The 26,890-nt window shown below is 35.2% G+C and overlaps 1 protein-coding gene across 6 annotated transcripts in view; it reads left to right on the top strand.

Annotated features, from left to right (window-relative positions):
- Nucleotides 1-26,890, top strand: part of ROCK2 (Rho associated coiled-coil containing protein kinase 2) — a 116,884-nt gene that overhangs the window by 66,306 nt on the left and 23,688 nt on the right. For 4 of the 6 annotated variants that reach the window (XM_087946648.1, XM_087946642.1, XM_087946631.1 and 1 more), the window contains exons 6-19: nt 5,663-5,807; nt 9,300-9,438; nt 12,585-12,676; nt 14,068-14,227; nt 14,735-14,822; nt 15,078-15,089; nt 15,948-16,036; nt 19,703-19,751; nt 21,906-22,041; nt 22,201-22,292; nt 22,480-22,726; nt 22,986-23,092; nt 24,330-24,489; nt 26,409-26,569. In XM_087946648.1, the coding sequence (XP_087802774.1) occupies nt 5,663-5,807; nt 9,300-9,438; nt 12,585-12,676; nt 14,068-14,227; nt 14,735-14,822; nt 15,078-15,089; nt 15,948-16,036; nt 19,703-19,751; nt 21,906-22,041; nt 22,201-22,292; nt 22,480-22,726; nt 22,986-23,092; nt 24,330-24,489; nt 26,409-26,569 (1,677 nt within the window). The remainder of the gene's footprint in view (nt 1-5,662; nt 5,808-9,299; nt 9,439-12,584; nt 12,677-14,067; nt 14,228-14,734; nt 14,823-15,077; nt 15,090-15,947; nt 16,037-19,702; nt 19,752-21,905; nt 22,042-22,200; nt 22,293-22,479; nt 22,727-22,985; nt 23,093-24,329; nt 24,490-26,408; nt 26,570-26,890) is intronic. The other 2 variants (XM_087946656.1, XM_087946624.1) reach the window with 1 other exon arrangement.

Raw genomic sequence — 26,890 nt, 5'->3', positions numbered from 1 at the left:
AAAATCTCTTTCATAAATGCTTGTTGATTAATAAAAAGCAGTATCTATCATGTATTTCTCACTCAGAAGCAGCCCTTAGCATCCCCTAGTGGCTTTTCGGTTTACTTTAAAATTAACCAAATAGTTTTGGAATAAAAAATTCTTTTCTATGGTAGACTAGAATATGTAAGTTTTGATTTGTAGATATCATTGTTCTAAAATAAAGACATTATTTGCCTACTATATTTATTGGAGTAATCAGTGAACTTTATACAGTGGACGGATTTTTCTTTTTCCTATTATAAATTATTAAACTATTTAATCATGCCATTTTTGGCAAAAAGTTGAAAAGACATAAACTTGGAAAGGCTTAACAGATCTAAAAATATGAACATCTCCCCCTCCAAATCAGCAGAAATCCCATCCTTTGAGCTTTGTGTATATCTAAGGTTGCCAGAAATATGTCTGTGAAAACATTTCCTGTCCTGTGAGAGAATGTATTAAATTTTAATTTCTATACTACTAAAACTCTCACATTTCTTTGTGCATAACTTTTAAGTTGGGAGTTATTGTGCATTGTACTTATACATCAGCCCCTGATGTTTGACTGCACTATACATTTCAACATGGACTGCGTTCAAGGTAAATACATCTCTGAATATTTCCATGAATTTTTTTGAAGTACTTTTCAAGTAGATTAAAAGCTCTGCCAATGTTGAAGGCAGTGGGGAATCTGGGAAGGAAAGATCTCCGAAACAATGACTCAGTGAGTACTGGGTTGTTTAATCTCCAATAAATGCTTCAAACATTTTATATATTGAATAGTTCTTTACCACTGACCTTGTTAAGAGGAAGATGTGATTCCACAGATCAGAGAGCAGTATGCATCCATTAAAATTTAGGAGGAAAATGTTCTTGAATAAATTTTGAAATGAACTAAGTACAGTACGTTAAATCTTCATGACTGGTTTCTGGTTTATTTTAAAAAACTGCTAAAGCAGGTTGAAACTAACAGATAAAGGATACTTATACAATGGATAGTTAATTTGTTAGTAATTAGAGAAGATCCTCTTTCTGCAAGCTTATTTTAAACTTTCATGCATCTTAAATTATGGTTAACCATTTAATAGAAATATAAGCAGTCCCTTGCCTATAGCAGAATACATTATACCATTTATTTTGTCCCTGTTATATAGGCGGTGCCTGCAACAGTTCTTTATTTTCTAGGTGAAAAGTAAAATATAGATACAGAATTGACTCTTGTTTAGATTTGGACTTCATTCTGAAAAGCTAGCAATGCTTAAAAATATATTTTAGAAGTTGGCATCCTACCCGTAAATAAATAAATTTGTCCCACTTAAAGAAGTACACGTTCTTGTCAACTGAGCCTTTCTCTGTCTGACCCATAACTTCGTAACAATTCTTTTGTTGTATCCTTTTCATGCCCAACTGTTACAGCTTCATATTTTCCTAAAATAGTTTTGCAGAGCCCTAAATACATACATGGTTGCTATGATAAGTTTTGATTATAATCATAATAATAATTCTTTCCAAGTTTTTCACTAGACTCTTCTAAACAGTGTGGTAAAATAATGCAGAATCTCACTTCTCCTTCCAGATAAGCCTCCCTATATCTAATTTAATAGTGGCTGCTAAGGTGATGCTAAATGTGTGCAAATACAGATAGTCCTTGACTTGTGATCACAGTTGAGAATGGGATTTTGATCGTAAGTCATTACGGTCATTACATGAGGCGCCTACATGACTGCTTTACTCAACAACCATAATCCAAGCTCTTCCCATTGCACGCACGTCTCAAGGGTTGGGGGAGTCCTTGACAAGTCCTTTGCCCACTGGCACATGGAAACCTGCCATGGGCTGGGAGGCAACAGCGAACTAGCCCCACCAATGCTTGGATCCTCTCTCCACCCCACCACACCTGGATCCATTTACCTTTTCATTGCCTCACTCCATCCTGCATGCAGGCCCAATTCTGCGATGGTTCAGAAAGCTCCTTCTCTAAATCTCTTGCGCGATTTGGAGGGGGTCTTTCAAATCATCATGAGAATGATGATATTTGCTAACGTTTTCTCCTCTGGAGAGGAGAAATGCTAGGGAAACTGACATTCTGAAAGGTTTTGAGTATCAGTGTATCAGTGTTGAGGCTCCCAGAGCCTTTTTAGCATTTTCTCCTCTAGAGAGGTGAAGGAAACTAATGAAAGAGGTGGATCCCAGAGGAGAAAATTCCACAGACTCTGAATCTTGGCGCTCTGCAGCGCTGAGGCTCAGAGCCTTTTGCGCTTTTGCCTTCAGAATTCATATCTTTTGTTAGCGTACTTCTGCTCTCTGGAGGAGAAAATACCAAAGGCTCTGAGTCTTAGCTTTCTGAAAGACTGAGAAGCAGAGCCTTTAGTGTTTTTTTCTCCAGAGGATGCTAGTGAAAGAGGTGGGCTTCTGTTTTCAACCTTTCCTGTCGGCTTCTCCAGAAGCCAACGGAGAAGATTGCAAATAGCCGACCACATGATTGCAAGAACTTGGCAACGGGTCATAACTTTGAACAGGTTGCAAGCACCTAAATTGCATCATGCGACCAGGGGGAGGATGGCCAACATTTTATGATGCCCAGACCTGCTTTTATGAGTCTGTGGGCTCCATTTGAATCTCTCTGGCACCATTGTCCTGCCTTGGAACATCTCCAGATTTCTGCTACCGAAATATGGTAGCAAGGTCAGTGGCCAGTTATGTGGTTGCAAAATAAGTATGCTTTTAACCACACAAGGAATTTGTCTCACAATTTTGCACTTTAACCTTTACAGATAAAAAAAATAAATGATATAGCTATAACACATGATTTTTGAAATCTTGGGATCCTTTTTAAAGGAAAATGTATCCCTACTCAGCGAGGAAAAATGTCATGGCTGCTTTAATAAATTTGTTTATAAAATATTTAGTTATGTATTATTGTATGTATTATAACCACAGTGCGGCTTCTGAAATAAGGTTTATAGTTGACTTAAGTATGCTAAAATTAACATCATTTTAAAGTGGCATTTAATTACTAGCAGCCACAAAAGCATCTTATCTTTAAACTTTTTGGATATGAAGAAAGGGAGGCTTCTGGCTACATGAAGTCATTCCATTGAGCTTAAATTATTTGAATAACTTCTTTCACTAATGTTAAGGTAATCAGATTTTCCAATCTGTTAATAAATTATGATTTATTTAAAGTGGTGCTTAGAACTTTATGAACCTTTTTGAATTTTCCATAGTTCTGCATAAATGTACCTTAGAATGTGGTCTGCTCTCCAAACAAACTAGATACAAGCAGTCCATGTCATGACCACAAGGGAGACCCAAATTTCCATTGCTAAGCAAGACAGCTGTTAAGGGAGTTTTGCCCCATTTCACAACCTTTCTGGTCACAGTTGTTAAGTGAATCGCTGCAGTTTTAAGTTCATAGCAAGGTTGTTAAGTGAATCTGGCTTGCCCATTGACTTTGCTTGTCAGAAGGTCACAAAAAGTGATTATAGACCTTGGGACACTGGAACCATCATATATAGGAATCAGTTGCCAAGCATCGGAATTTTGATCACATGATTGTGGGGGTGCCGCAGTGGTTGTAAGTGTGAAAAAATGGTCATAAGTCACTTCTTTTCAATGCTGTTGTAGCTTTGGTCACTGAACAAAGTAAGTCGAAGGCTACTTATAAAGAGAACCCAATTAAACAAATAAGCAAAAAATGTGTTTATTAATTTATTAAGGAAAGTGATGCAAAGCTTTGTGAACCTCTAAGATTATCACTTCATTTGAAGGGGAAATTAGAGTCAGGTGTTTCAGCCAGGATTATAATCAGGTATGAGTATGGGAAGTCCTCCCTTATTTAAAGAACAGAGTTCTCAATCTTTAGCTTCTGTTTCATTTGTGCAGAGCACTTCGCGTTTTAGATTAGATTGATGCAGAACCATTGAACATTTGAAACTGTAAACTATGAACAAATGTATTCCAATGTCATCATCTTGTGTGCTGGAGAGTAGACTGGAGCTTTTGAGCAATTATTTATTGTGAAATATATGTGGCTGCCCATCTCATATATAGGTGATTCTAGATGCCCAACAGTTAAAACAGGATAAAAACTAAGAAATAATAAAAAATATACATAATGTAAAAAGTAGCAACCAAGAAATTCATAGTGTTCCATAATCAGTATAGATAATCCTTGAGTTATGATCAACCTGAAAAGTGGGACTTATATCCCATATTTGAAGATCCAGTAGTCAGGCCTCCTCTGCAGTTACATGACTGAATTTCAGGTATTGGCAACATGGCCACATTTACACAAAACTTACACCTGTAGCGAATCTTCGTTCGCTTAACAACCGTCACAAAATTGGGTGGGTCACATGATTGACCCATTTTACTACTCTTATGATATACAACCATAATGGCCAGGCTTCATTATGGTTGTAGATCAAGGATTAGCTATATAACCTACAAATGGATGCACCCAAAAGTATTAGAGATCCAGACTTAATGCCTTAAGGCAAGGTATTAATGCCTTGCATAAGCCAATAGGATTGGAACAATTCTGATCTTGAAGAGTTATATTCCAAAGAGTGGGAGCCATGGCAGAAAAGGCCCTCTTCTGGACACAGATGGCGCGCTTTCACAGGTCATGCCTCTCCTGCTGTTGTATATACCAGATGACTAGATACCCTGAGGAGAGATGCTCCTATAAGTAACTTGGCGCCAGGCATTGAAGAGTGAGCATTAGCACTTTGAATTGTACCCAGAAGCATAACAGGAACAATGCAGTTCATAAAGCAGAAGCTTGACATATGCTAAATGGCCGGCAACCATAACTGCCCATGCCACCACATTTTGCATCATCAGAAGCTTCCAAATATTCTTCAAGGACACCTGCAGGTTTTAGTAGCATGGTTTGCACAGTTCTGAGTTATGAATTAATGTGGTTTTTAATTCTTCTAGCATGGAAGCAATGAACAAATCTCATTTATGTAATTCTTGTGTCTTAATAATGCCCAAAGCAAGCATTGCACATTATCTGTCACTATCAGTCCTTAAAATATATGTTTCAGGGTGGATCACTACCACTAACTGGTTACTTTTTTAGTGTTAAATATAACAGATAACGTGGAGGCAAGTAAAATAAGAATTGAACCTGGAACTTCTGCTTCACAGCTTTTATTGCACTACAATTTACTACTAGTAAGACACTTGAATAGATAAGCTATCAGAAAAATATGCTTTCTTTATAGGTTTATATGAGCTATAATCCATAACTGGAATGCTTAAAGCCACTAAGTTACTCTAATAGAGGTGTGACTATATATTGTTTTCTGTTATTTTAGGAGCAGCTCCAAAATTCTCTTGAAATTTATTGCAAGCCAGTTGATTCTGTGAGCCATTAACTGGACATAGCATACATTCTCAGCTTTTGTTTACTTTGTCTGACTTCGTTTAACTTTAAGCTTAACTCCTTCACTTCAGTGAACAAGATTTTTTTTATACTTAGGCCCTAGGCTTCATGTAAAAGAAGCACAAGGCATATTGGTAAAAAATAGTATGGTTAAAATGGAAAAGAAAAAATGAAAAAAAAAAGTACGTAGTGTTAACTATCATATCTAAGTGTTGTTTAATTGTCATTGTTTATGTGGTTGAATAGACTGGCATGGTGCGTTGTGATACAGCTGTTGGAACACCAGATTATATATCACCTGAAGTATTAAAATCACAAGGTGGTGATGGATACTATGGACAGGAATGTGATTGGTGGTCTGTTGGAGTTTTTCTGTTTGAAATGCTTGTTGGTAAGTAGTGGGTTCCTTCCTTCCTTTCCTTGTGTGTATATGGATTTTTGTCTTGATAATACTTAATATGTTCTAATGATGTAATTGCTGCAAATATATAACACAGCTTTGTGCTCTCTATGAGTTGTGTGTGCTCACATGCTTTTGCTGCTGCTGATAGTGGTCCCTAAGTGACTCTGGTTTTTAGTATTGCTTTTTAGATTCTTATAAAATGAACTTCCCTAAATATCACGGAAAATTGGCACTTCTATCTGGCATGAACACATGCTGAACATTGTAACTTTAATTATTTCTTAGTTAAAGAAAAGCAGTTTTATTTTTTGGACTTTACTGAGTTTACCCAAATCCAAAAGGAAAGAAAACAAAAATAGGCTTCTCACCACTTTTAAAAGCTCTTTCCAATTATATATGAAGTTTTATAAAGACTGGTTTATGCATATAAAAACCTTTTTAAAATAATTGAAAGGAGAAATTAGAGCTTTTTAAGTCAGATATTTGATGCTTTAGATTAAAAATAGAGACAAAAACAATAGAGACAAAAAGGCTGGTTATAAAGTCACATGAAATAATTACTCAGCTTAAAAATTCCAATAAACAACTTCATAGAAATGGCAAATGTTTTGAAAACAAAGATCTTCAGGATGAGATTATCTGACTGCAGAGTTTATATAGCAATTACAGACACACACACGCATACACAGGGAGAGAGAAAAACTTTATTTCTCTGCTTATTACTAAACATATTTGCAGTCTATGACTGCTTTGATGGAAAATTGTATATCTGAGGTTTTGATCTCTTCAGCCATTGCATAATTTTGAAATTGAAGCTACTTATCAGGATTTCTATTTCACTTGGTTCAAAAACCTAGTCCTAAAATGGAAGGGTCCCCCCGACCCAATATTCTACATTTGTCATGGCAAGTGGGCCCCTTTGAATTAGAAGGAAACCACATACTTTCTCAAGAGGAAGAAAATTACTAGGAGTGGTTGGTCAAAAATTTGGAATTTGATTAACAAGTGCTTAAACTTTATAATGGAGCAAGAAATAAATGTTTCAGAAAGTTGCTTTAAATACTAGTGATGGAGCTGCTTTAATAATTAATTTAAAAATCATTATGGTTCTAGGGATTTTTCAGGTATAGTATTTATTTATGAAATTTATATAGATGTTTTGGGCATCATTTTATTAGGTCATGTTATTAAATAAACTCTTTTTCAATTAAAATACAGTTCATTACAATCTAATTTTTCTAAACATTTCAAACTTGTATGTTGAATAAGGAAAGAGAAGGACAGACAAAATACAAAAGGAGGAATCCTAAATAGTGGTAAATATTTTTAATTAGTTTAAACATTTCAGAAAATACTTCTATTTTAAGGATGTTTCTAGAATATCTATGAACTAATTGATTGACACTACATATCACAACTTTTCAATCCTTTGCAAGAAGAATATACCTTTTTAAAATTTCACATTAGAATTATTCTAAACTAGTTTGTTTTCTAGTATTCTAGTTCTAGATAAATGTATTAATATATGTAATATAAGTTTGATAGCAATGTCAGACTTTGCCCAAGTAAAATTAACAGTTATTATAGGAAATATTGCCCCCTTTTTATTGATGGTATTTAAGTATTTCTTTATTATCTTTACAAAAGAGGCTGTGATTTATAAAAGGTACAACAAAAATTTAAAGTGTTTTTAATAAGTAGACATTCTATATCCTGGATGGCATATTTTGATGCATATTACATTATAGCTCATGCTTTATAGAAAATCAAAAGATTAAAATGGGGGGGAAAGTTTTAAAATACGTATAGGGTTTAGAAATGGTATAGGAAGTTAGATTAGAAGGAGGTTAGACTAATCACCCAGGTCCCTTTCAACTCTGCTATTCTGTATGAAAGATTTTACTAAGATATATAAAGCATCTATGAGTGATAAACAGGAATTTTATCACAGCAGAATATTCACTAAACAGATATTGACAATGAGATAAAAGTGTGAATTACTGGTTCAAACCATTGCAGCAATATTTTTCTTATTTGGGATGTCCAGTTTAAGAATATAGTGATTCTGACTCGGTAAATCAGCAGTCTATTTAAATTCTTGATTGTATAATATTGATACATTAATAATTTTTATATATCATAGCTGTTGTCAAGATTATACATGACTTAGTTGACCCTTTATCTTACTAAGAAATATTTTATACCATTAAATTGATGTTAATAAGGACTTACTGGCCCAGATGGTTATCTGATTCGTTGGTGTTACATATTGATTATACCAACACCATTCAGATTTTAGAATGGCAGATGCATTATATATGATACTACCTTTAATTATATGTCATTGTTTTTAGAAAAGACTACCAAGTATCTAGTAATATGAGGCTATGAATTGTAATTCCAAAGTATATATTCAGAAAAATTGAAATTAGCAGTGATTTTTTTGGATGTGGAAATGCCTTTGATATGTTAGAAAATTTTGAAACAATTGTTGTTTAATTTAGGAATTTTTATAGATACTCGTAGATAAATTGCACAATAAACCTCTCCCCCTAGGCATTTTTGAGATAGAAGATTCATGACAACAAATTGTCCATTCTCAGTAGCAAATTCTCTTCTCTATGATGTAATATGTTTTCTTTAAATATTTGTATAAAAGTTAGTGATACGGTAATTAAATGCATAAGCCAATGTAAGGAATGTTGTATACAGTTAGGCTCATTGTTTTGAAGCACTAGGAAATACAATTTATGCATGCTAGAAACAACTGTCATGTGAGTTTCAGCAAAAGGTAAATCTTGGTTGGGGTTAAGGCCATACAGTTTTCATGAAGCTAATACTTGCAGTTTTCTTCCTCTATCTCCTCTTGAACAATTGAAATAAAGTAGTCAAAAACCATTTCTGCTGTGAAACTAAGCAGGATTGCTTGTTATGCCCAGACTCAGGGGTACAACTTGGAACCTAAATGATATATTGCATGAAGAGGAGCAGTTTCTCTTGGTTGAATGGAATGCTTCTTGTCTCTTTCTCTTTTTTCCAATGCCTCTACAAGATCTGCTTTTCCAAAGGACATTAAGGGAATTTGAGGTATTTTGGGTGGCGGGGGGGAGGAAAACTATCATTTTGATATGTTACCAACAAAAAAATTAATTTCAGCTTGCAGTTTTGAACAAACCAGCATTGTAAACCATAATTTGACTCTGGATTTGTTGAAACGGGAGCTGTATAAATTATGAGCTTTCCAGAGATTTTTCTACTTAATTTTTAGAAGAGAAGGGAAAGAAAAACCTTTAACGTCACTTATTCTTGCAGAGGTAGAGACGGAAGAAGATTATAGAGGTCCAGTTCAAATCTAAAGAGGACCAGGAAGCTTATGTTTTGAATCTTTAAGCATTGGATGCTCAATTTACCATCTTAAATGCTATGTCAATCTTTAAGATTCAACCACAACAATAATGTCTGTACATTTTGAACTTTTAGGAGATACTCCGTTTTATGCTGATTCATTGGTAGGAACATACAGTAAAATAATGGATCACAAGAACTCATTGCATTTCCCAGAAGATGTAGAAATTTCAAGGCAGGCAAAGGATATTATCTGTGCTTTTTTAACAGACAGGTTTGTAAACATTTTTTCCTTACTGGGGTGGATTTGTTATTGGAAACTATTCTGTCCAAGCAGGCATTTAGGATATCTCACTGATATAATCTGTGAATACAATTTTGAGACTCCATTTGTAGACAAAACCCAACTTAAATTTGTCATTATTTTAGGCAGTACTTTCAACTTGGCTTAATTTTGAGAAATTCCATGAAATCAAACCCTCATGGTTATCAGATTTTCCTAGGAATTATATCGAATAGCAATAGCACTTAGACTTATATACCACTTCATAGAGCTTTACAGTCCTCTCTAAGTGGTTTACAGAGTCAGCCTATTGTCCCCAACAATCTGGGTCCTCATTTTACTGACCTCGGAAGGATGGAAGCATGAGTCAATCTTGAGCCTGGTAAGAATCGAACTGCCGGCAGAATTAGCCTGCAATGCTGCATTCTAACCACTGTGCCACCACAGTTCATAATAGCAATAAGGTTTACCAGCTTATAAATATCTCGCTGAATTTGGAGAGAGTGAAAAAGAACTCCCACCAGCCATAAAGTTTCACCGGAGTAATGTACATCTTACTTGTTTGTGCTAGAGGCTGTCTCCTATTTGTCCTGCCACCCAGTTTGCATTTATGAGTGTCAGGGAAAATGCAAACGCAAGTTTAAATATTGGTAATGTAAGCAAAATTGATTTCCTTCAACTTCTGTCCTAACTATTATTAACATTCAAGATCAGTTAAATGATCTTGATTTTCTTGATTCTCTTGGTGGCTATATGAACAGATGGAAATGACACTGTGTGCACAATTATTAGGCAAGTGACCATTTTGACCATATCATTTGTATGTATATTTTCCACCTCCAAACTGTATTAACTTAAATGCTTAGTGGATATAAGCATATTGGGTGAGGTTAATTTGTGTCATGAGGGAGGGTGTGGCCTAAGGAGATCAACACCCTATACCAAGATGTACATAATCATTAGGCAGTTTCTTTCCCTCAGGCAAAATGAGCCAAAAAAGAGATTTAACTCACTCTGAAAAGTCAAAAATTGTAAAAAGTCTTTCAGAGGGATGCAGCACTCTTGAAATTACTAAAATATTGGGGTGTGATCACAGAACCATTAAATATTTTGTTGCAAATAGTCAACAGGGTTGCAAGAAATGTGTTGAGAAATAAAGATGCACATTAACAACCAAGGATTTAAGAAGAATCAAACGTGAAGCTACCAGGAACCCATTATCCTCCAGTATTGTCATATTCCAGAACTGCAACCTACCCGGAGTGCCCAGAAATACAAAGACAAGGCCAAGGTAAGAAAGGCTGAAACCCAACCACCACTGAACAAGACACAGAAGTTGATACAGCAAGACTGGGCCAAGAAATATCTGAAGACAGATTTTTCAAAGACTGATAACATGAGATTGACTCTTGATGGACCAGATGGATGGGCCCTTTTCTGGATCAGTAACAGGCACAGAGCTCCACTTCGACTCAGAAGCCAGCAAGATGAGGTGTGGTACTGGTATGGGCTGGTATTATTAAATATGAGCTAGTTGGACCTTTTTGGGTTGAAGATGGACTCAAAATCAACTCCCAAACCTACTGCCGGTTTTTAGAAGACACTTTCTTCAAGCAGTGGTACAGGAAAAAGTCTGCATCTTTCATGAAGACCATGATTTTTATGCAGGACAATGGTCCATCGCATGCATCAAAGTACTCCACTACGTAGCCAGCTAGTAAAGACAAGATGAAAGAATAATGACATGGCCCCTTTCCTCACCTGACCTAAACCCTAGTGAGAAGTTGTGGGCCATTCTTAAACAGGAGATTAACAGTGAAGGAAAACAGCACACCTCTCTGAACAGGAACACTGTGGTTGTTGCTGCACAAAAAGCTGATTGTCAACAGATCAAGAAACTGACAGACTCCATGAATTTATGAGTGTTACTGAAAAGAAGGGTGCCTAAATTGGTCACTGATTTTTTGCTTTGAAATGTCAGAAATATTTATTTGTACATTTTGAGTTGTTTGTTTATTATTCTCACTTTAACAGATACAAATAAATGAGTAAGATGGGCAAATTTTCATTTTTCATTTAGTTGCATAATAATTCTGCACACTCATGGGTGCCCAATAATGGTGCACACATGGATATTCTCCTAAGAAAGCCAACACCTCACTTTTACTTTCTTAAATATTCAGGTTTGAGGTTTATTAACATTTTGGATTGACTAAGAGCACTGTAGTTGTTCAATAATAAAATTATTCCTCCAAAATACAACTTGCCTAATAATTGTGCACAAAGTGTACACATATTGCTTTAGGCCAATTATTGTGCTTAAACCTGCAATTTAAGACCTTCATTTTGTATAACTTTCTGTTCCATGTGAGGGTAAGGAGTAAAGAAATACATGAAGAAATAAAATACTTTGAAGTTTTAAAGAGGACAACTCTGAGTTTATATTCTTTTCTACTATGATGTAGGCCTGTTTGTGTATGTTTATATATTTGTGTGTATGTGTATATATATATGTATGTCACCAAGGTAATAATTATTAGTTATATGACAAATTTTGATTCACAAGTATTTCCTGAGGTGAACTTAGGAACACAAAAATGTTATGTTAAAAATAGATGAGTTTGCTGCTTATATAATGTGTCCATTATACATTGTTGGGGAAAATATGAATATGGGTATGGGTGAGTTTAAAGGATGTGATCTTTGAATACTTATTTCAGTAAAGTTTGAATAACTTTCTGTGTTAGGAAGCCAGATCTTCTGTCATTTATGTTGAAATATTTGCACTGTGGTTTGGCAAACTTGTAGGGTGGTGTTTTTTTTTTTTTTTTAAAAAGAGCTTTTTTCCAGCATTCCTTTTCTACTGAGTGCAGTTGGAATCATGTCTTACTCCACACGTGGCAGATCGAGAATTCCAGTTATTTCACCCAGTATATGTGAGAGCATTGAGAAACTTAGTAGCAAATACACGGGGAAGATTCAGGTTGCAATATTAATGTTAATGAAAAGTTAAAAATTATAGTTTATCTTACACATTTAGGCAACCCTGGCATTGAAATAAAAACTTTGAATAGGTTTCCTCAGAATAGAAAATTGTAGATCTTATAATAAAATTTGACTTTAATTGCCATGTTTAGGGATGTGCGGCTAGGGAGAAGTGGAGTTGAAGAAATTAAATCTCATCTATTCTTTAAGAATGATCAATGGGACTGGAATAACATTCGAGACAGTAAGTATCTTTAAAAAAAATTTAAATGCATTTTTCTTTTTTGTGCATGAGTGTGTCTAAGCTAGTTTAATGTGGATTTAAAATGTAAGCTATTTACTGTGTAAAAACTTGGGTTTTTTTAAGGTTACACTTTCCTGCAAATGTGAAAGCTTTACAGTTGCTTACATTTTATTACAACTAAATGCCAAAGTAAAGTTTCTAGATTGGAAGTTGGTGAAATGCTCCTAAAATCAACGTCAGTGTTTCGTTGGTTTTTTTGCATATTTCTTGCAGTAAATATTTCATTTAGTGCAAATCTCATTTCCAACAGTCTTATGCACTTGAAAGGGCAGGCTTTTCCATTACATTCGGAGGCCTTGCCTTTACAAGGTAGGAAAAGATCCATAAACACTGTCATGTTTTCTATGCTTACAGAAGAATTGGATTGGGGAAGGGATTAGTGATGGGGTGGGTGATTATAAAATGCTTAGCTGATTATAAAGTGCTTAAAGGTGGAGACCCTGGAATGTACTAACTCAAATAAAAAAACTAGGTGATTTCAAATGTTTTTGTAAACCATCTTAATATCCATGTGATTCAGGGCGAGAGAGAATCTACAATGCAGACATTTGGTTCTTTATGAAGTTTTTCATTTTCATAGTCTATTGTGTTGGGTCTCATTCTTAAAGCAATGAATGTCTATGGAGATTCTCAATCATCCATGTCATGGTTGAGCTAAAGTTGCTTTTCCTAAAGATAACTTTCTTGAAAAGAAATCTAGTTGCCTTTTGGAAAAGCACCTTTGGGACAAAAAGCCACTAGAAAAGCACCTTTGGGATAAAAGTAAAGAAAGTCCAGCTGCATTTTGGAAAAACACCTTTGGGACAAAGCAGCTGACTTTCAACTTGAAAGCTTTTTGAAAGGGGCAGATTATGGGAGCCTAAATGAAACTTAAATTTCTTACGTATTTTATCTTAGACACAATTCTGCCGTGTCAGCTTTGTTTAGTCAAACATATATTCTTAATACCTAACATTGATTAATTTGTTTAATAGGGGTTCTGAAACAATTTAAATTTTGTCCCAGATTGGGAATAAGCAACCTTGCTGTTTGATTGTTCTGAAGCAAAATAGTGTTAATTACACATTGAATTAAAATAATTCTCTTATTTTGAAACTATAGAATACATTGAGAGGCATTGTGGCCTACCACAATGGATTAAACATCATGGAGGCTTTGAGAGAATAGGAGACAATTACTATTTAGATGAAGTTCCTTATAGAGTAACAACTGAGATCCTGGTGCTGACATGTGATACAAAATTAAACCTTAATAACAAAAGAAAAATGTTGTTTTAATATAAGAACATTGAATGTTGTTCTAATACAGGTATCTACTCTTTTTTTTTCCAGCTGCTGCACCTGTTGTACCCGAACTGAGTAGTGATATAGATAGCAGTAATTTTGATGATATTGAAGATGACAAAGGAGAGGGTGAAACCTTTCCAGTCCCAAAAGCATTTGTTGGAAACCAACTGTCTTTCATTGGATTTACTTACTTTAGAGAGAACCTGTATGTAGCATACGTGTAAAAATATGCATACCAATTAACCTGGCTTTTCAGCGGTGATTTTACTTGTGTATGTGTGTTATGCATGCACGTATGTATGTATGTATGTATGTATGTGTATGTGTGTGTGTGTGTGTGCCATTGGATTATGTTTTTGTAGTTGCCAAAATGTTTATTACTGCATTTTCAGGTGAAGGACAGGGAAAAATAAAATACACACACAATAGAGGCATTGCTCTTATAGTCAGTTATGCTGAACTGCATTTCGTATACGAATATATCTGCTTGCATGGACTTTTTTTTGAAGCTTTCTTTTTAAAATGGATTTAAGAATCTCTTAGGATCCTCCCCCATTAACCAAAAAGCTCCAGGGTCTGTTAATAAGAGCTAATGCTAAATAAATGCCTTCATTCTAAGCACAGTCTAGTGGGATTAGGACTAGAGAGAATTGATTAAAATGAGTTGATTGGCACAGTGGCCAGAGTTTTTGAAAACTTCTGTTTTGAACAGGTTGCTAAGTGACTTTCCTGAGCTCGGTAAGAAAGTTGAACCCTGTCAGAACAATGGGACAAAGAAAAATGAACTTAGGAAAAATGAGGTAAGTACTCATATTTTATTGTGCTAAACATTCATATGTATGGAAACTGTGTACATTGGTAGTTAATTAATTGCACAAATCTAGAACTGCTTGTGAATTATCCACTTTTATAAAAAGGTGTTCTGGTCATTATATGATTTAAGCTTTAGATAAGTAGATTTTTAAGGATAATATAAATCAAGCAATATAGATTATTGGGGGAAAATGGAAAAGTATCCTGTTTTTAAGCATGTATCTGATTTTTATTTTTTACAGGATGGTGAAGAGGTAAGCACATTCTGAAGATTTTTTATCAATATGTATTGCTATATGATACACACACATATAATTTTCTCTTTCTCTCTTTCCATGAAATATCAAAATACCATTTTATAACATCGGATTTGTGTCCGTGTGCATTTTTTAAAAGCAAATTTGGGTTGGTTTTAATTTAGGAAATATGGAAGAGGCTTCACATTTATTATTGTAAACTTTGCTGTTAAAAATAAATTTAAAATACACAGTGTAACACCACAGTGAAATTTAAGAACAATGATGATGTGACAAATCTGTAAGATTTTGACTGAAGTATTAATTCATATTTATTATCATGTGTTTCAGCAAGTTCAGTATATTTTGTATATTATCATAAAAACAATTTACTTTCATTTTGGCAAATAACTAGCAATGAAATGATCAGTATGAATCAGGAATTCCCAGATTTTTAACACCACAAGCCCTTTTTATATTTTGGAGACATCTTGCCTCTAGGTGAATAATGTTATATCTGTCCTTCATTTTGCCTACGTAAATGTACATATTGATCTCTAACTCCATCTTTCCATCACCTTGTCCAGCACTGATGTTTATGTTACTCACCCACCGACTTTATGCATTTCCATCACCTCATCAACTTGTCCCTGGGTTATTAGACCTTCATTTGAAAATTACTGCATTGCTTTCTACAATGATACCTTTTATAAAAATTCCACATATTCACTAACAACACCACTCCCAAATTCTTCATACCATCCCAGTTTAGGAACTTCTGGTGTATGCTATATAAATAAGGGTATTTTTGCATGCTAACTTTCTAAATTCTGTCACTTACAAATGCCTAAAAATCAGGGGATTTTTTTCTGTCAGCTTATACAATTTCAGGAAAAAATAAACAAATTAGAAGATCAGCTCCGTAATGAAATACAAACCAAAGATGACCTCGAGCAAAAATACAGGTATAACTTTATTTTCTTTATAAAAATTAGAAACTCTTAAAATACAATTTTAGTTTCTTAAAATATATAGATATAGACTAAACACATTCCTTAAAATACATGTAATATAAATGAAGAATCTTTCTTATATTAAAAGCTGTAATATCAAAAAGCAGTTATATTTGTTACACTTTATATACAGTGGTGTTTAAAAGTTTGTGAATACTTTTGAATTTTTAATATCTCTGCATACATATGTTTGTTTGCCTATCCAATTTACGTGGCTGCCCATCTTAACAAGGGACTCTGTGACAAAGAGAATTAAAATAGAATAAAAACAATAACAAACAATATAAAATTGAAAATAGAGGCAGTTGAAAAACAACCATTCACTAACACAATCAAGAAGTAGGTTCCTGTGCACAGTTGGGGGCCTGTCTAAGGCATGAAGGGTTTAAAGGTGATAACCAGCACCTTAAATTGCACCCAGAAGCACACAGGCAACCAATGGTGATCATGGAGTAGTGGTATTACATGTGCCAAGTAACTGGAGTCCATGCTGCTGTCAACTCATAAAACATTTTTATGGTCGTTTACAGTTACCAACGGAAAGGGGTTTGAAAGAGCAGGAAAAGGGTTTGAAAGAGCAGTACGGCAGCTGGTTTAATTTAATTGGTGTAATTGCCAGAATCCTGAGAGCTGCTGCATTCTGCCCCAGTGAAATCTTCTGACTGCTCTTCAACCTTGCTTGAACATAGAATATAGTATAAGGCTAAGTCAAAGCTTGTAGCACCACATCCAGGTCCCCACAGCCTCTAGAAATTGGGGCAGGGTATCCATGACATCACTCAAGTAGCCAGGAGGATAAATATAAAGCTGAGTATCATAAGCATTTTAGTGATAACATCCCCCCAAAACATTGGATGACGTCACCCAGTGGCCTCATGTAGATGTTAGGCGGGGATAAAATACTCAGCGCTATTGCACTCCACAAAGTGGGGCTATGGGCTGGATTCTCTCATCCATCAATACTGATTGGAACCAATCCTGGAGGAAAGAGGAGAACTAGGCAATACTTTGGTGCCGATCTTTAATTCTAAATCTGGTCTCATCAGATACCATGATAAATGGAATAGAAAGCCACTGAGAAGACAAAAAGAGCAACATGACATAAAAATCCAAACTAAAATGCGATCTGTTTTCCACGCAAGTTCTAAAACTAGATGAAGAGAACAGTTGAGTTAAAAACATTGTATTGTTTATGTATTCTTTGACGAAAATGAACCAAAGAAACATATTCGTGCGTGGCAAATATATATTTTGCTTTCAGTAACTGATGTGCCTCTCTTGGGCAGAAATAACGACAACTAAATGTTTCTGATAGCTGTTGATTGTTCATGTGCATTGGCTTGGAGAAAAATTAACCTATTCCTTCTTATAGAACAGCTTTAACTCAGGGAAGTTGGTGAACTTTAGTATATGAACTGCTCACTTCAAGTCCTTCCACAACATTTCTGAAGGATTAAGGGGAGGGTTTTGATTTGGCCTTTCCAAAACATTAACTTTCTTCTGATTTAGCTTTCTCATAGATTCAGTTCATAGGTATCATGACATTTTCTTGTAGAATTTGCAGGTATAAGTCAAAATTCATCATCTTGTCAATAATAACAAGTTGGCCTGGTATAGAGGCTGCAAAGCAGGCCAAAGCCACAATGCTACCAGGTTTCACAGATGACGCAAAGTTTTTTGCACTAGAATGCAGGGTTTGCTTTTTGCTAAACATGATGTTTTCATTCAAGAAAAAAAAGTTATGTTTTAAATTTCTCCCTTTACTTTCTTCCAGTAACTTTTTGGCTTTATCCATGTGGTCTTTCACAAACTACAGAGGGGGTAGCAAGATTCTTTTTGGAGAGTATTGGCTTTTTCTTTGCCACTCTGCCATGCAAACCTTGTTATTTAGTATTCTGGAGATGGTCTTACAATGACATTTGCCAGTGAAAAAGAGGCCTTTAGTTCCTTAGATTTACCCTGGGGTTCTTTGAGGCCATCTGGAGTATTCCATGCCTTGATCTTGGTGTGAAATTGGTTGGCTGACCACTACTTCAGAGGGTAATAATGGTGTTTAATTGCCTCTATTTGTATATAGTCTACCTGACAGTGGACTGGTGGAGTCCTAAGTCTTTACAAATAATTTTGTCACTGTTTCCGGCCTGGTGAATATCAAAACTGCTTTTCAGAAGCCCTCAGAAATCTCTTTTGTTCTAGTCATAAAACCCTTTTACATCCCTGAATTGTAAAGATCAGGCTGGATAGTGAATGCCTAGAATTCTGTTCTTTAAATAAGGCAGGACAGCCTACACTCACACCTGATTATTGATTGAAACACCTGGCTCCTAAATTTCTCCCTCAAATAAACTCTTAATCCTAGAAGTTCACATATTTTCCCCACACATAAATATACTGTTTTTGCATCCTTTTCCTCACTTAATAAAAGAACAAGCATAATGTTTTAGATTCATTTGTTTAATTTGAGTTCTCTTTATCTAGTTTTAGGACTTTTGTGGAGAACATATCACACTTTAGGTCACATTTATGTAGAAATGCTAAAAATCAGTGTTCACAAGTTTTAAGCGCTAGTGTGTATTGGTATGTGGTGATTTTTTTGAGTTGGAGGGTAGAAAGTTTCACACAGGGCAAAGCTGGGCAATGTCCTGCTTGCTGGGAGACAGGATATAAAATGGGGTGGGGGAGATGTTGAGGGGTTACAATGAGTAAGGATATGACATTTGCTTGGATCTTGGGCTTTATTTTTGGGAGGTAGGATTTTTTGTGAAGAGCTTCACTCTGTAAAGCCTATTTTTGCACGTACACAAAATGATAGGAAAATATACTGAAGTGATCAAAGAGGGTTCTGAGGCCTGAAGATTTTCAGGCTGTGATGACACATTGGTTAAGAGCTGTGGTGGTGCAGTGGTTAGAATGCAGTACTGCAGGCTACTTCTGACTGCCGGCTGACTGCAGTTTGGCAGTTCAAATCTCACTGGTTCAAGGTGACTCAGCCTTACATCCTTCTGAGGTTGGTAAAATGAGGACCCATATTGTTGGGGGCAGTAGGCTGACTCTGTAAACCACTTGTGAAGTGGTACATAAATCTAAGTGCTATTACTGTTGCTATTGCAGAAAATGTCTAAAAATTGGACATAATCCTGTATTAAATAAGGTTGAATAGGGGTTTGTTCAATTAGCAGATCCTACTATATCTAGCCTAAATCTCCAAAATTTAACAAACAAGATAGAAGTATTCAGTATGGATGTAATTTATATGAGTTGGTTCCTGGACTGATAGAGATTCAAGAGATAATTATTTAAAGAGCCACCTGCAAACTAGCCAATTATTGTTAAAGAGACAAGTTAGAATCAGTTAGAATCATACAATATGGGTATATATTGGTTATAATTATAAAATATTGTAGTTCACTTTTCAGTTCTTGTAAGAATTGTTGGAAATCTGATTTCATTCTATCCTTCTCAATAAACCTTGCTAAAAAGAATTGTGTAGGAATCATATTTGGTTGACCACTTATAAATGGTTTAATTTTTGCTGTACAGAAGATTTTATCTTAAAGAATATCTTTTTTCCATCTATAATTCTGTACCTCTCTCACACTTACATTAATTATTCTTCAGAGCTATCAACAGTCGCCTAGAGAAAATAATGAAGGAATTGGATGAGGAGGTAAATGAATAATTTACTTTGTATTTTGAATATACATTAAATACCTTGTTTTGAATTTTTGAATTTTATCTTTTTAATTTGAGACACTGAGTGTATTCTGAAAAAAAATTAATGAATTTGTGGACAAGAGATGCCTAATAGATTATGAAAATAAAATAAACTATTTTGCATATAACCAGCATTTGAACTTACATACATGAAAATTTTGAGAGGGATGTTTACTTAGTTTCAAAATTAGTGCAGGATCTCTTTTGAGGGGAAAAATCAGTTCAATTCTTTTGTGGCACTTTAATGCATCTTCTTGGCTATAAATTCTTACTTAGAAACCCCTAAAGTCACACAATTTATTGACTGTTACACTATCTTTATTTGGACTTTAATAAAGTGTAGACATAGTACTGTTTTGTGAATGTATAGCAGATTATTTTTAACTCTTTTCTTTCAAAAAAATAAAAAGGTTTAAAAGCATAAATAACAATCAGGTGAGGCAATAAGCTACCTGATCCCACAGGAAATGTATCTGGGAAGGGAAGGGCAATCTCCTCTGGAACTTAGGCGGATCGAATTCAGCCCTGATTATCTATGTGTTTTATTTACATTTCTACTTTGGCATGTTTTCTTTACATTTGAGGCAGTGCCACTGCTTCAGTGAAAAAGCATACAATAGATGTTCCTCAGTCCCAGCTATCAAAAAAAAAGGTTATTTATTTTAAAGGCACAAAAGATGTATGTTACTTACCTGTTGTTTCTTTTGGTAGGAAGTCAAGCAAAAGCCAATATTTTGTGTGATATTTAGCTTCTGGACACTTACTTACGAATGAGAACTAGGCAAAGGTCCTCTTTGCAATGTATCATGGGGCAGTTCAATCTCTCAGCTGCGTGGCAATACTTAGCTGGCCTGAGCTGGGCTCAGAAGCTAAGCAGGGTTGGCCCTGGCTAGTGCTTGGATGGGATTCTCCATGGCAAGGGAGTCGAAAAACATAGCAAAATAAGGCAGTGGCAGATATTTTCTGCATTCTTGCCATTCTTGTTTCATGGACCTGCCTATGAGGCCTCCAGCAGGCAAGGTCAGTTTAAAGGAGGTGTTTTTTATCCTGCCAAATAGCTCTTTTGGTATTAGTGATGTAGTCAATCCTGCAAATCAGGTGCACTAAATTGATTATTCTCTGTCTTTTATACCTTGGGCACCCATCAATCATTGTGTCGATTAACCTAGGTCCCACTAGAGTAGGATTTTTTGTTACTAGTGCTAGAGACAGCTTGTGCAAGTAAACCTCCATCATCTGCAATTTTTTAAAATACAGTACAAGGTCCCTATAACATGCTCTAATATGTTGTGGATTGCTTGGTTTTGGCTCAGTATGTTTCCTGAGTCTGGCCTCTGTAGTCTCTATATTGTGGATTATATTTTCATATACTGTGCAAACCAGACAAATGTGAGAAAGTTGCGGTCTTTCCTGATAACCTTTTCTAGAAATCAGTCCTCTGCGTCCTCTAACAATGAGGCTGATTCATTATATTAACAGAGAGAATTGTTAAGGGAACTGACAATTACTTAGCAATCACTCATTGAGCAACTATTCAAATTTACGACAGCACTGGACAAGTGGGACTTATAACCAGTCCTTGTACTTACAATGGCCCAACGCTCCCACTCACGCGATCACCATTTACAATTTTCATTACTGGCTTCCAACAAGTCAGTGGAGAAACTGGCTGGAGGTTGCAAATGGTGACCATGTAATGTGCTTAACAACATTGCAGGATTCACTTAATGACAGCAACCAAAAGTGCTGGAACTGCTGTTGCTAAGCCATGCTGTTACATGACCATGTCACTTAGTGACAGAAATTCTGATTCCAATTACGGTTGTTCAGTGAGGACTCCCTCTGTTGCTTGTGTAGATAGAAATCCATTTTACTTACTTTTATGCTTTCAAACCCTAATGCTCTGACACATGGAACTGTCTGACTGCTCCGCAGTTTGGAAGCAATTTGGCAAGATCCCATCTGCTGAGCACTCTTATTGTATATTTGCTGCAGTCAAATGAGAAATGTTTTTGATTTTTGCATTAAGAAAATTTATTGGACTCCTTACTGTAATTTTAGAAAAATGTCCCCATCATATGTTTCTCTTCCTCCATGATTTTCCTAGACATCTTCAAGGAAACATCTAGAATCTTCTTTCAGACAGCTGGAAAGGGAAAAGGCTCTTCTACAGCATAAGAATGCAGAATACCAGCGGAAGGCGGAACACGAAGCAGATAGAAAACGCAATCTAGAAAACGATGGTATGTTCACCAGGAACAATAAAGAAAAACTACATTATTTGTGGCATCAGAGGGAAGAGCATTGATGAATCCCATTTTGCCTTTGCTGCTTGGAATAACTTGTGACATACTGTTACAAAACCCGTATGTTCGAATTAGTGCTTTTTTTCTTTCTTTCAGTGAACAGTTTGAAGGATCAACTTGAGGATATGAAAAAGAGGAATCAAAACTCCCAAATATCAAATGAAAAAATTACTCAGCTACAAAGACAGGCAAGTTACCATTCTGTTTTCAATTAAGACTCCTAATGATACTTAAGACTTTTAATTTCTGAATAACTTCATAATTAAAAATTATGTTATGCTTTGCTACAATAAATGGATGGTAGTGTCTGTTAAAGAAAGCTTACTTTTTTTAGTTTGTATGTAATGCTGTGGTGTATTTTTGTGTCTCGAATAGCTGGATGAAGCCAATGCCTTGCTGCGCACGGAGTCTGATACAGCAGCCAGGTTGAGAAAGAACCAAACAGAAAGTACAAAGCAAATTCAGCAGCTAGAAGCTAACAACAGAGACCTGCAGGATAAAAACTGTGCCTTAGAGAATACAAAGCTCCGACTGGAGAAGGAATTTCTGAATCTGCAGTCAGCTCTAGAATCTGAAAGAAGAGATCGGACTCATGGGTCAGAAATTATCCACGATCTACAGGGTATGAAAACCAGTCTCTTAGAAAGTGATTTTCATATCGTAGGGACAGTTTACTGTGATTATTCATTTCAATATGTAATTTAAATATGTAATTTATCAACATGTCAACATTCACAGGAATCAGCTGATCATTCTCATTTTCCTTCTGCCTTCAGAACGTATCATCAGTGATTTGCTTTTGTGATCAAAGCGTGTCAAGGATTACACGTTAATTGATATGTAGATAATACTCTTTGCTGAAATCTTTTAAATATTCCTAGGTCGAGTGCTTAATTTGGAAGAAGAAGTAAAAAATGGGAAGAATATATTAGCTAAAGTGGAGGCAGAGAAAAGACAATTACAGGACAAATTGACGGATCTGGAAAAGGTAAACTTAAAAAAAGGAATTATATTGTTCAGTTGAGCTAATAAAACAAGGTTCTATTCATAGCATTTCAAATAGAATTCTGCAGCACTCCAGATTTGAAGGGGAAAATGTGATTCGGAGTCAGCAGCTCCTCTAATCAAACTATACCAGTCTAAAAAAGATGCAGCTTCTGTAAAGAGTTATTGACAGATGCTACACGAATGCCCAGTTTTTGAGTCCTAACCACACAGAGTGAACTGAGTGGTGGTTTTCAATGAATATTGGGTTCATAACATCTTTGCTTTGAACTTGGAACAAAATAAAAGCCAAAATGAAATGCAGTGCAAGGAGTGCAGAAAGTAGCAGAATTCGCCAGAAATCTCAAAGCAACAGTTTTCTGTCTTGGCATTTTAAAATAAAGTTCGAGAACAGCAACAGGCTTGAAGCATAAGTCCAAGCACATAATGCATTTGGGTCCCATTAACCAACCCTAGATAGTCTGAGCATTTACGAAATCTCAATAGCAATAACATTGTGTGCTTGTAAAATATACTAAAGCGTGCACACATATTTGCAGTTTCCAACTGCAAAGTAAGATTAGCACAATACACATGCCAATATGAAGTCTTAACTGCAATCTACCACAGAATCTCTCTATTTTTTTTCGCAATAATTAAAAAAAAACAGTAACTTAAGAAGCAGAATGGTATACATATAGCTGTAAACAGTCATGTTGTATTTGGCCATGTGGTTACCTTCCCTGTCAACATTTTATTTTCACATCAGCATGTCTTTATTTGCTAGAAAAACTTAAGAAACTTGAAATATCCAATTTTTATACTGTGGTTTAAATAAAATCTTCAGAATACTTTTGACAGTTATTGTGAGGGCAAAACATTTTGCACATCCATGTTAATGAACTATACCTTGATTGTAAATTTTAAAGAGAAGCTAGGAGGGATTTATTGGAACTAGATTAAGCAGAGATGTGTGGGTGGGGGGAGTATGCAGGGCTTACACAACTTTCATTTAACCAGTTTGTGCAACTAGAAAATACCAGCACCAGACAGAATGGTATCCTCATCCTGATTCTTCTATCATCTCATATTAGGTTTTTCATCATAGTTTTTTAATATCAGCTTCCTTGCATAATAATTGAAGTAGCAGACTGAATACTTAGGTCAACGCCTACATTTTTTCTGTCTACAACCAGTAGGGTTCATATTAATTATGAGATATTTTGATTTATGCCTAACAGGAGAAGAGCAACATGGAAATAGATATGACTTACAAACTTAAAGTCATACAACAAAACTTGGAGCAGGAAGAGGTTGAACATAAAGCAACAAAAGCCCGACTAGCAGACAAGAACAAAATATATAAATCGATTGAAGAAGCTAAGTCTGAAGCTATGAAAGGTATGCATTTAACCTCATGTGTTCATAACTTCATTTAGCATATTTATATTCAGCCTCCTATTCAAAAACATGAATGTGATTCCACAGAAAAAATGATTCTTTGATTAAGGTTATACAGTCAGTTCAGGAACAGAAGGAAGAATGAGAAAGACCTACATGAATAAATCAATATATTTCATTATTATAACCCAGAAACTAATCTTAATTTAAAACTTTGTTTTGATTGATTGATCGATTGAGCTATGTGCTATCAAGTCAGAGTCAACTATTAGTGACAATGTAATTTTTCTCCATGATAATCTAGTCTCTAATCTAGTCTCTAATCTAGTCCTTTAAGTCAACTCTAGGCTAACTTGGTTTGTTTTCTTGTCTGTCCAAGGTGTTCTGTGGAGTCTTTTTCAACACCAGAGTTCAAAAAATCTATATTTTTCCCATCTTGCTTCTTCAAAGTCCAACTTTCACTTACATGGAGTGTCAGAAAGAATACTATTGTTTGCACTATTATAATCTCTATAGAAAGCATTTGAATATCTTTTCCAGGGCCTTCATGGCTGCTTTGCCAAGTGCTAATCTGTGGCATATTCCTTGACTGATGGATCCTTTATGGTTATTATCAGTCCAAAAAGACAAGCTATCCAGCACATCAGTATCTTCACTGTCAGTCCTGGTTCCTTTACCTGCTGTGATTAGCTTGGTCTTTTTTATATTTTATTTTAGTCCCATTTTTGTACTAGGCTCTTTGACTTTTATTACTAGAACTTGCAGCTCCTTTGCGTTTCAGCCATGGAGCAAGTTATTGATGATGCTTTCTCTGGTTTTAAAACCACTCTTGGCTATTTCCAAACCAGCTATTTCCTTTAATATATATTCAGCGCATAGGTTGAATAAATAAAGTAGAGTATACAATTTTGTCTCATTCATTTTCCATCCTGAAGTCAATCTGTCTTCCTGTGTTCTCCCTGCACTGTGGCTTCCTGACCTCTGTATAGGATTGGTATGAGGATAGTGAAAGGCTTTGGGATTCCTACTCTAAGCACATTTTATGGGATGACATGATCAACATAATAAAAGGCCTTCTAACAGAGCTCCTTTGTTCACACTCTTGCTCTTTCGTGGAGCACTTTTTTCAGAAGTTTCTCTTAAGCCCTCTTAAAAATGTCCTAGGGTGTGTTTGCTTAGTTTCAGACATATGTCTGCATCTACACTGGGGATTGGAATGGAGAGTTCTAGGCAAAATATGACTCACCTGACTGGAGCTTCATTTCTACAAACATTAAACCAGGCAGTAGAACTGATTCTTGAATGGTTACACAGAGAATTCTGCTGCTAACCATTTCATAAATTGTATACTACTGCTCTAAATTTTTATGAAAACCTTAACATTATGTAACAAAGATAATATATGAAATCTCTTGATTAAGTAATGCATATATATTAACGTGTTTGCACAAAATGATTATGGGCTTTCTTGATCAAGGCGTGCTCATTATATATGTGTATATCCTATCTATTAAACAGTCAATCATATTTTAAAGCAATATTGAGAATACATGAAACAGTGAACAAAATGTTTTTAGAGGAAAAAGAGGAAAGCTTACTATGCATTGGCAGGCTGGGAGACCTCCATAAAATACTAAAATAATTGTTCATTTCAAGCTTTTTGACCAAAATGGACAGTTCACAGAACTTTTTATCTGATTCAGTAGACTATTAATACGCAGATCCTTACTTAAGTTCTATAATTTTCCTCTCAGATATTCCATCCTTGGTTGTGTGCCTGGATACTTTAGCTTAGATTTCAAATTCTACAAAAATATGTATATATTTTAAACAAAGGATTGTTTGTTTAAAATTGTTTACTATATGCAAATATGAATTTCCAAATAAAAAAATAGCTGGGTTTTTTTTCCCTTTCACAGAAATGGAAAAGAAACTTTCAGAAGAAAGAACTACCAAGCAAAAAGTAGAAAACTGTTTACTGGAGGTTGAAAAGCAGTGTTCTATGTTGGACTGTGATCTGAAGCAATCCCAGCAGAAAATAAATGAGCTCCTTAAGCAAAAAGATAAACTAAGTGAAGATGTAAGTATAAACTTTTAAAAAATATGTTTTAATATTCGCTGTACTACATCTACTTACAGCTTTTCCTGTCTTTTGCTATATTTATGATAAATAATTCTCTGTTTTTGTTCCACTTTTATAATTTATGTTTACTTAACTTTTTATCAAAACCAAGTGTGGACTAGAATGAATCCAAAGAGTTCTATAGGTAATTTTGAGCACGTACAGTTAGTCTTCAGCATACAACCACAATTGAGCCCAAAATTTCTGTTGCTAAGTGAGACAATTGTTAAGTGAGTTTTACCCCATTTTACAATCTTTTTTTTAACCACAGTTGCTAAG

This window comes from Notechis scutatus, chromosome 1, assembly GCF_049901735.1.
Source record: "Notechis scutatus isolate UNSWTSFEM ecotype Mainland chromosome 1, rNotScu1.2, whole genome shotgun sequence".
Taxonomy (NCBI): Eukaryota; Metazoa; Chordata; class Lepidosauria; order Squamata; family Elapidae; genus Notechis; species Notechis scutatus.
This window is presented reverse-complemented; position numbering and strand designations above follow the sequence as displayed.